This window comes from Python bivittatus, unplaced genomic scaffold (assembly GCF_059951505.1).
Source record: "Python bivittatus isolate LINGU-HERP-01145 unplaced genomic scaffold, Pbiv_v1 ctg000000_np1212, whole genome shotgun sequence".
Taxonomy (NCBI): Eukaryota; Metazoa; Chordata; class Lepidosauria; order Squamata; family Pythonidae; genus Python; species Python bivittatus.
The window spans coordinates 6,019,497-6,032,035 of NW_028277028.1; the positions used below are offsets into that span (position 1 = coordinate 6,019,497).

The window sequence follows — 12,539 nt, forward strand, 5'->3', positions numbered from 1 at the left end:
TTCCCTTTGCACGGTAAGGCCCCATCATATGCAGTATGCACCTGAAGTCTTTGCGATTGAAGAAGTCCCATGCCGATGCATGGCACACCACCTCCCGTCCATCTGTTGGTTTCTCCAGCATGGATTTCTCCCAGAATTCAGGTGGCATTCCAAGCATGCCAAGCGAGGTGAAGAACTCCTCTGCCACCCGGAACATGACTGTTACGTTCCAGTTCTAGGAAAGGCAAGGACCCATCCGAGGCATTAGATAGCACAAATGTGTTGGAAACTGCTCTTGGGGATTGGTCCCAGGTCACTCAAGTATTCTCATAATAAATTACATAGGCATGTGTTGCTTGAGCTTTAGAATATCATGGAGAACGGTAGTTTAGAAAAGAAAAAAAAAAAGAGCTGCAGAGTGGGACAGAGGAGAAGCAAAGCTGATTGGGAAGAACTTGAAATAAACAGGCTACTGGTCTTCTGCACTATGAGATGAGGACTGACATGTATCTTGTGTCTTGGAGATAGAGATTACTGTATTTGTCTCATTTCAATAACTGTGTCAAGAAATTGAAATAGAGAGTGCATCCCCAACTTGTTATTGAGGGCAAAGATATGTATGTATATCCCTTTCATTCCTGCATAGCACTTGCATGTAAGCATGGACAGTCTTTATGAAAATGTAGCATGAAATGCAGTCCCTGGAAAGCAGAAACTGAAGTTAACACCTGTCAATTATGCTGAGAAGCAGGGCTGAGAAATATCTGTGGCACAGAAAGCAGCATGGGAAGAATTCCATGGAGAATTGTGGTTCATGTATGCATTTTAGTCATGCATACCTGGCTTGTCATCTTTTTGGTGTTATGTTGAGCAGATTGGTACTTATTTATTATTCCAATTCTTGCTCAGAGAACAAATCAGCATCTCACTGCAGGATGACAACAGTATCACTAGCAGTAATATTTGAGTATATGGCATTTTCAGTTTCAGTTCCTGCTAACCGCTGCAGCTATAGTAGCAAAAAGAATAGAATAAAACCATAACACTGATGTTCTTACTTTCTGCTTCATGACGTTGGTAACATCTAGATTTGGCTTATTTGCAAAAGGCACCATCATGTCGTAAATGTTGTTCCATTGTTGGGCCCACATGTTACCTGCAGGGGGCAAAGCAGCGCTGTTTAGCTGAATAAAACCAACAGCTTGGAGGGAAGGGGGTTGCTACACATAAAACTAGACAGAAATTTGTTATTTGGCACCGAGTCTTGAGGAAAATATCAGTAGAATAAGGGTCAAAGGAGACACTGTGTTAATGTCATGAATGTATGTGACAGTTTGGTTATATAAACAACCACCACAGGGAAGCTAAGCAGACTTAGGACAAAAGGCACAACTAGGGAAAAGATCAACTCTTCCTCTCATTACCATAGTTTCAGTGAAAAGCATTTCATCGGAAGCTCATAGAATATCTTTATATAGATATACATGTAAAAATTGGCATATCAAACTGGTGTCAGTTTCCCACAGAGGCTGCATAGATACGCAACCCAGATGCCCAGCCCCTCCCTCATGTTATCCCAAGGCACCTCCTCCTTTGGCTCCAGTAAGTTTCCCATTTGGACTATTGCAATGCACTTTACATGGGGCTGCCCTTGAAGACCACTTGGAAGTTACAAATGGTCCAGAATGTAGCGGTGCACACAGTATTGGGTGTTCGTAGATTTGCTCATGTTACACCTCTATTGTGCGAGCTGCACTGGCTCCCAGTTTCCTTCCAGGTGTATTTCAAGGTGCTGGTTATCATCTTTAAATCACCCTAACCCTACATGGCATGGGACCTGGTTATTTGCAAGATTGCCTCTCCCTAAGAATATCTCTGTCCCAGTAGATCGGTTAGGGAGGGTAGGCATGCTCCAGATCTCTTACCTGAAATCCTGCCACCTAGTGGGACCTTGGAAGCACATCTTCTCTGTGGCTGCCCCTACCTTATAGAACACCCTCCCTGGATGGTTCGGCAGGCCCCCACCCTTTTAGCCTTTCAGAAGGCCATCAAGCCCTGTTTTTTTACTGAGGCACTGGGACAGAATTGGACATAATAGAAAGAATGGAATGAGGGTGATTGGAGCTTGCTGCAGGGCATCCTAAGGGATGATTAAGGTATACGGTTTTTATTTTTGTTTGATGGTTACGTTTTATAGTTACTAGGTTTATTGCTGTTGTGAGCCACCCAGATGGCTTAAGATGGGCGGCCATACAAATCTTTTAAATACATAAATAAATAAACCCATAAATGGGTTGGGCGGAAAGAGAGTGACTGGCCCACAGTCACCCAGCCTTTCATGCCTAAGGAAGGATTAGAATTCATGGTCTCCCAATTTCTAGTCCAATGCCTTAACCACTACACCAAATTGGTTCTTTTACATCTCTTACCTCTTAACTTTTCTATTTGTATGCCCCCCCCATCAAAACTTGGTGTTCTTTAAGAGAGCTTATGATGATTCCCATTATCTCCATCCAACATATTCAACAGATAATAGGAGTTGTAGTGTAATGCATCTGGAAGACACTAATTTAGCAAGGTTGTTCCAATGCAGTGTTTCTCAACCTTCGCAACTTTAAGATATGTGGACTTCAACTTCCAGAATTCCCCCCCCCCCCCCCAGCCACTCCACATATCTCAAAGTTGCTAAGGTTGAGAAACACTGCTGTAATGATTTCACTGGACTGAGAGATTCTAACGTTGTGACTGGTATCTCCCTGCCTACTTTTGGCAGATCCTGTTTGGAATAACTGCTCTGAGATGCAAGACCAAAGAGTCTTAATAAACTTGAATATATGTTTGGCCTTGTTTTTCTAATACTACAGCTCCTACTGTCCTCAGATTTTCAGAGTAGACATGAGCAGACAAGCTGCAGGCTCATGCAACTTTCCAATATCTCTTTTGTGCCCACCTGTTTTAATTTTGGGTGGTTTTAAGGAAGGGTATAGCAGATCTCTAGGAGGCAAACTGCTTCCATTTCTGTTAAACTATCCCACCGCTACCAAAATGCCCCAAAATGCACTGCTGAAATCCAAGCATTTTGCTGCCAAATTTTGGTGACACAATTTCAGGTTGCTTTCAGAAGTAGGGTTTAAAAGTGAAAATAAGACTGGCTTCCTCCCAAAGGTCTCTCATTCAAAGTCTTCCTCCAACTGTTCAAAGGTTGCCCACCTCTGGTGTAGAATATGGTGGGATACTAAGGATTATCCCAATTCTTCCCAGCCTGATCCCCATTCCATTATACACACACAAACTTTTTTACCCAATAAGTGAGCTGGAATAGGGCCTTTCAGGTTTATGTATTTAGAACCATATTGCTCATATAGTTTCCTCCTGACAAATGCATGCAGATTTAGATAGAGAGGTTCCAGCTGTTGATAGAGTTGCTCTAGATCTTCCTCAAATGTTGGTGAATCATACCAGGACCGCCAATAAGCCCCGGTATCTTGGAATCCTGAATGCAAAGACAGTACAGAATTCAATCCAAATTCAGCTCTTACAATCCAAATATAGCTTTTTAAATTATCAGACATTACTCTAGAATTACAGAACATAATTGTGAGTGACCCCGCTCCTAGGCTTTTCTGCACCATTCATAATGTGACTGAACCAGTCTAGTTCTGAAGCCAGAACACATCCAGTTCTAAATCCAAAGACAGCTTTTTCAAATAATTTTTAAATGTACTTGGGCTCTTGAGAATGACCATGTTAACAAGTCAACCTCAGTGTCTCATTCGCTTCTTATGCTGCCAACAGCTCTTATGAACTTTGGGTCGTTTTTCACATGGTTCTGATATGGTAAATTTGACCCCTTTTGATATGGTGATCAGATTCAAGCACTTGGGCACCTCTGTGCCATATTCTTGAATACTTTTGGAATGAAATGCAAAGGTATTGAGACTGCAAATACAACCGGATATATTGATCACAAATTGCTAACTCGCAACAGTTTCACTTTGGCATGGCAATAGATGTAACATAATACATAACAACTAATTTCAAAATATAAGAGTGAAGGTCCATGGAAGGAGTGCTAGACCTACAGATGGTTACAATATGCCTCTTTCTCAATCCATTGAGGTTTCTTAGTTTGAATTAAAAATGCTTAAATTGTTCTTTAGAAGGCAGATTTTCAATCCCGTTTGTAGCTGATCCCATCCCCTGTCTATGTTTTTTAACATCTCACCATCCATTTTATAGGCTTCGTTGCTCAGTGAAACAAATTTCTCATACTTGGATCTCAGAGGATTGCCAGCAGAATTGTGCCACCCTTCCCAGGCATACAGCAACTTCCTGTAACTACGAGAAGTGGCCATAATGTCTGTAATATCTGAGGAGCATAGAAAAGAAAGAGACATCAAAGAATCATACATTAAACAAAATCCAAGGAATATCCAAAAGCCACCAGTATCTGGAGATTAACTCCTCTACATATCTATCTACCTAAAGAAAAAAAAGAAGACCTACTGAGCAGAAAAGTTTGATTTTTCAGTAATTCCATTAAATAGTTCCATTATGCTAGAGCTAGAAGGTTTTTTCCCTACATGAAAGGTACTATCATCATCATCGTCATCATTTTTATTACGGTCACAGACCAGAAAGGTACTATCCTTCCTGGCTAATCTATGAAGAGCTATAAAGCAGCAGCCTCCCAGCTGAACCCAATTCTGCACAGTTGATAAGTACTGGATTCAGAAAGGAGCAATATTTTTAAAGATCATGGTTGAAGTGACTAGAATTCCAGAGACTCCTGTAGCTGTGAGGTCAAAGTTATCATTACCTTTTGAATCTAGTGCCTTCATCACTGATGCTGGCTCACTCATTCTAGCTGTTTTCTTGCCATATGTGCCTAAGTGCTACTTGAAGTTTGGAGTCCTGATAAAGTATACCGAGAAGTAACATAGCGACATGGAACACTATTGAACATAGACAAGGGGTGCAGACAAGTGCTTCTAATCTTGCAAAGCTTTTTAGAAGGTCCCACCTGTACTCTGCTTTGGCATATTCTCATATGTGTTAATGCACCAGTTAGGCACTCAGAGAACCACAGTTACAGGTAAGCAGCCCTGTTCCTATCTTAAATGCTAGAGGGTTGTTATCAGAGTTTTTTTTACAGAAGCTAGATAGGTTGGAAGAAGGATTGTTCATGTTTCAAAACAATTGGGATTATATTTCAGAAATGAGACAAATGGTTGAGAGAAAATGGGTCTCTCTACCCTCTAATTTGGATGTGTTACTTATTTTTTTTCAGATGTTAGTTGATTCAAAAATAAAGACTAGTGATCTCCAAATTGGGAAGCACTCATTCTGAATAGCTTGGCAATTGAAAAACTATTTTCTAACAGTATGCTAGCTTTCAAAAATATTAGTATACTTACCTTCCAGTCATTGTAAGGACAGATACAATTTAATGGCAAAATAAATTATCGAAATTCAAAGAAGGAAGGAGCTAGTTTATAAGATCACAAATTAGACTTCTCAATTTCTTTTCTTGGATTATATTTGTTTCATTCTTAAAGAATAAATATATCACAGAAATTGCATTTTGCTAACTAGTATGGAATCACCATATTATTTTTAAGCATTTTTGCAATTGCAGGTAGTCTTCACTTAACGACCGCTATTGGGACCAGCAACTCTGTAGCTAAGCAATGCAGTCATTAAATGAAACATCACGTGACCATGCCCAACTTATGACATCAGTTCCACTGTAGTCATTAAGCAAATCGACCATGGTTGTTAAGCATGATGACACATGAGTACAACTTGAGACATACTGCCACCTTCCCCATTGACTTTGCTTGTTGGAAGGTTGCAAATGGTGATCACATGACCGCAGGGCGCTGTGACCATCACGAATGCGCACTGGTTGCCAAGTGCCCAAATCATGATCATGTGATGGCAGGGATGTTGAAACGGCTGCAAGTTCAAGGACCAGTCATAAATCTACTTTTTCAGCACCATTGTTAAGTTCAAATGGTCGCTGAATGAGGCAGTTGTTAAGTGAGGACTACTTGTATGTAAAAAGTTATGTAATTACAACATATAGGTTAACTGTTGCCAACCACACAAGTCAAAATCTACTATAAACCAACTTTACATTATGTATAATTATGTTAAGGATGCTCCCATGGTTCAGAAAGAAATAGGAAGCCTGCAAAACACCTGTGAGGAGTGAACTGGGCTATTGTGGAGAAGAAAGTACATACCTGGCTCTAAGGCCCAGCAGCTGGAGCTCTGGTTTGGTGGACAAACCTTGGAAGTGGAGTAGATGTTGTCCATCTCACTCAGAACAGTATTATACTGAAATTAGCATTAAAAAGTACAGGTTTGAATGACAGTCTGCTAATTCTGCAACATGTAGATTCACACTGTAGTGTCTGTAGGCACCCATATTACCACAGATGCCTCCATAAGAACCTGCCACATTACCTGTCCCACTTGGACTTTTGGCAATTACTTTTATTTTAAATATGTAATTATAAAGTGATGCACCACACAACAAAGAACCAAGCTTCCAACATTCATTTTATTTTCACAAGTGCTTCTGCATTGCAAATGGGAGCTATATTCATTTTTATACAATAAAAATGGTAAGCAGCTACCATAGCTGCTTTGGTGTAGTGGTCAAGGCATCAGGCTAGAAAGTGGGAGACTCTGAGTTCTAGTTCTGCCTTAGGCACAAAGCCAGCTGGGTGACCTTGAGCCAGTCACTCTCTCTCAGCCCTAGGAAGCAGGCAGTGGCAAACCACTTCTGAAATCTTGCCAAGACAACTCCAGACACTTGTGCAGGCAGTCGCCAGGAGTCAAAACCTGATGACACCAAATATATATATATATCATCCAGTATTTTTGGGGAAGATTATCCATGTCTTTAGAAGAAAGTTTATTGTAGAAAACATATTATAAAGTGAATTGGCTTGAATTATGGACTGCTTTCTCCTTCATAGATTGTTAATGGTGGTGAAGAAGGTGGTGTATCCCAGTGATGCTGTGAGCTATACCCTCAGGAGTGTATACTCCCCAATGATGCCCCATTAACATAACAGCAAAAAAGGGCATCATGCTAATTAGAAGAAATTAGAATGCTCAGCTTGGAATTAAAATAGTATCTGGAATAGTGGGAAATTTGGCCTCAGTATACAAAATAAAGGAGGAGACATATTAAAAGAATTTGCCAAAACAATTTCAATATTTATAACAATGCTATCTTCTAACAGCCTAAAAGATGGCTGTATACATGGATACTAGAAGAACAACACTAAAACCATGGAGAAACTCTATTTTGCCAGCAAAAATAAGACCTGGTACTGACTGCATCTCAGATCTCAAATTCCTTCTTGAAAAATTACAGCTTCAGATAAAACCATCAGATCAACAAGATTCTAATTCACCAATATAATTATGCAGTGAAGATAAAGAATAAATATAGTGGTTTAAATTTGATAAAAATAGACCCTAAAGAACTTTGGATGAAATGTGTGACATCATTAAAGATGAATCAAACAAAAATATTTCAAAATACAAATAGCAAAATAAAGCAAAATAGATACATTAAAAATATCTGAAGAAGGGCAGAAAGCAAAAGTAGCACATACAGAAGAAAATTTGCCCAACTAAATGTTAAGTTCCAGAAAAGAGCAAGAAGATACAAGGAATTATACCTAAACAATGCAAGAAACTGATAACAATTGAATGGGAAGGACAAGAGATTTAAGAACATTTTAAAAATACAGAAATCAAGGGAACCTTATGCAAAAATGGCCTTGCTAAAAGAACAAAAGGAGAAAGATCTATTAAAAGATATAAATACAAGTAGTCCTCATTTAGCAACCACAACTGGGACTGACAACTTGGTCATTAAGTGAAGCAGTGACTAAGTGAAACCATGACTGTGTTTATGATTTTACTTCAGCTTTCCTTTGCTTTACAGAGCTGCAAAGGTCATAAATGTGAGGATTGCTTACAAAGTTACTTTTTCATCACTGTTGTAACTGCAAACAGTTGCTAAACAAGTCAGTTGCTAAACGAGGACTACTGTAATAACTAGAGCTAGATATCCTGGAAAGTGAAGTTAAATAGCCCCAGAAAACATTGCTAGCAACAAAGCTGCAGGAGGTTATGAAATACTAGCAAAACTGTTCAAAATATTGTAGAATGATGCAATTCAAATGCCACTTGCAGTTTGTAAGCAGATATAGGTAGTCCTTGTTTTGTGACCACAATTTGGACTGGCAACTCAGTCATTAAGCGAAGCGGTTGCTAAGTGAAATCACAATTATGATATTACTTCAGCTTTCCTTTGCTTTACAGACTTGCGAAGGTTGTAAATTGCTTATAAAGTCACTTTTTCGTCTACTGTTGTAACTGTGAACAGTCACTAAATGAGGCAGTTGCTAAACAAGAAGTGCCCATATGGAAAATGCAGTACTGGCTAAGGTATTAGAAAAAAAAATTATATTTCAATACCAAAAAAGGACAGTGGTAATGAATACTCAAATTTATAAACAATTGCACTTTTTTCACATGCTAGTAAGGCAATGCTCAACATTTTGCAATCCAGACTTCAATTCCATTGAACAAGAACTATCAGACATATACACTGGATTTAGAAGAGGTGAAAACACATTGTTAACATCTGATGGACAATGGAAAAGGCAAGAAAGATTTTCAGGAAATGTATTTTTTTGCTTTATTGATTATACTAAGGCATTTACTGTTTGGACTATAGCAAACTGGTTCTTTAAAAATGTGGGTGTAGCAGGCCATGTCATTAAAAAAATTGTATGATGTCCAGGAAGGAACTGTTAGAAAAGAATGTGGAACATCTAAATGGTTCAAAATTTGGAAAAGAGTGTGCCATAGTTGTATACTGTTGCCTTATTTTATTTAAGTTATATGCTGACCATATCATAAGAAATGCTGGAGTAGAAGAAACAGACCCTGGAACTAAAATTGCTGGGAGAAACATTTAAAAACCTCAGATATCATTCCGATGGCTGGAAGTGAGAAAGACTTAAGGAATTTCTTGTTGAAGGTGAAAAAATATAGTAAAAAAGCCAGTGTGTGCTTGAAGGTAACACCCCTTCCCCAAGATTATGTCAACGTGCAATGCCAATCCACTGCAAACAGGCAGAGAAGAAGTTGAAGTAGTAACAGCTTTGTCTTCCTAGTCTGTGAAAGTGATTCATCAGAAAGGCTGAATGAAGAAAATTGAGTAATTGTGCTGCTGGAGAAGATGGTTGACAATGCCTTGGACTGCAAGAAGAACAAATAATTCAATACTAGATGAAGTAAAGCCAGACTGCTCACTGCAAACACTAATAATGAAAATAAACATATGTGAAGACAGAAAACAAAGCCATAAAAAGACAAGTTTACTGGCAAACAATCCTGGAAAATAAAGAGTTGGAAATGAATGAAAAACAACAACAATGGAATATTTTGCCTAAATATGGGATTGAAGGTTGGTTACTGGACATTATAAAAGTGGTACATGATGGATGTAAAGCATGCATGAAAATTAATTGCCTGTATAGCAAATGGTTCAACAATGAGCAGGGAATAAAACAAGGAAGTGTGATTTTTTTCCATGGTTCTTTAATGTATATATGCATAAATGTATAAGGAATGCTTGTGTTGACACTGGAAATGTATTGGATGGGACTTGAATGTACATGTACTTTTGTATGCAGATGATGCCATATTGGCTGGGAATACAAACGATTAGCAGAGAATATTAGATAGATGATCCAATAAGGAATATGGATCTGAAAATTAATGTATTAAAGACCAAGGTAATTGTGTTTGGCAGATAAAATTGATTGAACAATTGCAAGTTATACACTGCTGCACGGTCCAGCGGAGGCCCTGGCTGCTGCCTGGAACAGAGAACAGGATCGGACAGGATCGTGCCTTTGCGACCTCTCTTGCCACATCGGCCCCGACACTCCCCGTGGTTTACGGAGGAGTTGAGGGTGCTGAAGAGGGTTAAGAGACGTCTAGAGCGCCGCTGGAGGAAGACACGGACTGAATCCGACCGAACACATGTTAGAGCCGCTATTAAGGTTTACATTGTGGCGATAAGGGCGGCGAAGCGCCAATACTTCTCCGCCCTTATTGCATCTGCAGAGTGCCGCCCGGCGGTCCTGTTTGGGATCACCAGGTCCCTCCTTGGTAAGGGGGATGTGGTGGTTCATTTGCAGGGGCCCATGGAGGAATTTGCAGAGCACCTGCAGGATAAAATCGCTCGGATTCATTCCAAGTTGGACTCCGAGCGTGGTGCAGGGTCTGGAGAGATACCAGGGGATCGTTCTTGCCTAGTTAGCTGGGAACGGTTTGATCCTGTGGTTCCTGAGGAAGTGGACAGGATCCTCCAGACTGTGAGGGCCACCACTTGTCATCTGGACCCATGCCCCTCTTGGCTGGTGAAAGCAGCTCGGGAGGTGACATGTGGTTGGATCCAGGCAATGGTTAAGGCATCCTTGCAGGAGGGAGTGTTTCCAGCACCCTTTAAAGAGGCGTTGGTGCACCCCCTCCTCAAGAACCCCTCCCTGGATCCTACTGTACTGGACAACTTTCGTCCAGTCTCCCACCTCCCCTTCTTGGGGAAGGTGGTTGAGAAAGTGGTGGCTTCGCAGCTCCAAAGGGTCCTGGAGGAAACGGATTATCTGGACCCTTATCAGTCAGGTTTCAGGCCCGGCTATGGAATGGAAATGGCATTGGTCGCACTTATGGATGATCTCTGGCAGGAGCGGGATGGTGGTAGTGCGACCATCCTTGCTCTCCTTGATCTCTCACCGGCATTCGATACCGTCGACCACGGTATCCTATTGGGACAGTTCAGGGATATGGGGGTGGGTGGCACAGTTTTGGGCTGGTTCACCTCCTTTCTCCGGGGCCGATCCCAATCGGTGGTGATAGGGAGCGAGAGGTCCCATCCTCGGCCCGTTCTTTGTGGGGTGCCGCAGGGTTCGGTTCTCTCTCCGCAACTTTTCAACATCTATATGAAACTGCTGGGTGAGATCATCCGTCATCATGGGATGAGGTATCATCAGTATGCTGATGATACTCAACTATACATCTCCATCCCTGGTGAGGTAAGTGATGCCGTGACCACCCTCTTGCGGTGCCTGGAGGCTGTGAGGGTCTGGATGGGGAACAACAGGCTCCAGCTGAACCCTGGCAAGACGGAGTGGCTGTGGGTTACTGGCCCCTATGTATCCAGGACATTGTCATCGTTGGTCTTGGATGGGGTAGCACTGCCCCAGACAGATCCAGTGCGTAATTTGGGTGTCCTCCTGGACTCGTGGCTCCTGCTCGAAGAGCAGGTGGCAGCCGTGGCCAGGAGGGCTTTTGCACAGCTTTGGGTTGTGCACCAGTTATGCCCTTTCCTGGATCGGGATGCCTTGCGAACAGTCACTCATGCCCTCGTTATCTCCCAGATAAACTACTGCAATGCGCTCTACATGGGGCTACCCTTGAAGAATATCCAGAAGCTTCAGCTGGTCCAGAATGCGGCCGCGCGAGCAATTTTTGGGACCCGAAGAAGGACCCATATAACACCTCTGCTCCGTGAGCTGCATTGGGTACCAGTTTGCTTCCGGGTCCAATTCAAAGTGTTGGTTATCACCTTTAAAGCCCTACATGGCATGGGGCCAGGTTACCTGAAGGACCGCCTTGCCCCCATGATCTGAACCTGTCCCACCCGATCTCACAGAGAGGGCATGCTCCAGATCCCCACGGTAAAAGAACTTCGAGTAGTGGGGTCCAGAAGGCGGGCCTTCTCTGCTGTGGCCCCCGCCCTCTGGAACATCTTGCCCCCGGAGGTGAGACAGGCCCCCTCACTCCAGGCCTTTCGGAGGGACTTGAAGACCTGGCTCTGCCATCTGGCCTGGGGCAGGGAGGGAGGATATCAGAAGTGGGGTATGCTGGCCCCTTAGCAGCCTGGTGTGGCCTCTATCAGCCTCTTGGATTTTTTAGCTTTTTTATTTTTGTAATGTTTGGTTTTTATAACTTTTAATTGTATTTCTGATTTTAGTTTGTTGTAAGCCGCCCAGAGTCCCCCGTTGTGGGGAGATGGGTGGGGACAAGTCAAATAAATAAATAAATAAATAAATAAAAATAATAATAATAGTAATAATAATAATAATAATAATGGGGGGGGAAACTAGAGTAAGTAAACAAATTTGGGTACCTTGGTAGAATGCTTAAGAAAAGTGGGAAAATGTATGGAGAAATTTTAAAATGTGCAAATGCTAATAGGAAGGGTACATGTAGTATGTTATAATGAATGAATATTGAAAATCACTGTATATTAAGGTGCGTTTCTGCCCCATTCATTTTACGGAGGTGACTGTTGGGTATTTTAACAAAAACATAAAACTAAATTGGATACAGTGAGAATGGGGCACTTAAGAAGAGTGTCTGTGGTGAAACTAAAGAGTTAAGGTAAAAAATGAATGGACACTAGAGAGAGAAAATTTAGTTTGCCTAGCCCAATTGCAAAAATATTTGCTATC

At 41.4% G+C, this 12,539-nt stretch overlaps 1 protein-coding gene across 1 annotated transcript in view; it reads right to left on the bottom strand.

The window, feature by feature from the left end:
• ACE (angiotensin I converting enzyme) overlaps window positions 1-12,539 on the bottom strand; it is a 48,355-nt gene that overhangs the window by 20,062 nt on the left and 15,754 nt on the right. Inside the window, exons 3-7 of the mRNA XM_015887436.3 lie at window positions 6,228-6,321; window positions 4,205-4,348; window positions 3,281-3,472; window positions 1,038-1,135; window positions 42-214 (exon numbers count right to left, since the gene is read on the bottom strand). Coding sequence (XP_015742922.1) covers window positions 42-214; window positions 1,038-1,135; window positions 3,281-3,472; window positions 4,205-4,348; window positions 6,228-6,321 — 701 coding nt within the window. The remainder of the gene's footprint in view (window positions 1-41; window positions 215-1,037; window positions 1,136-3,280; window positions 3,473-4,204; window positions 4,349-6,227; window positions 6,322-12,539) is intronic.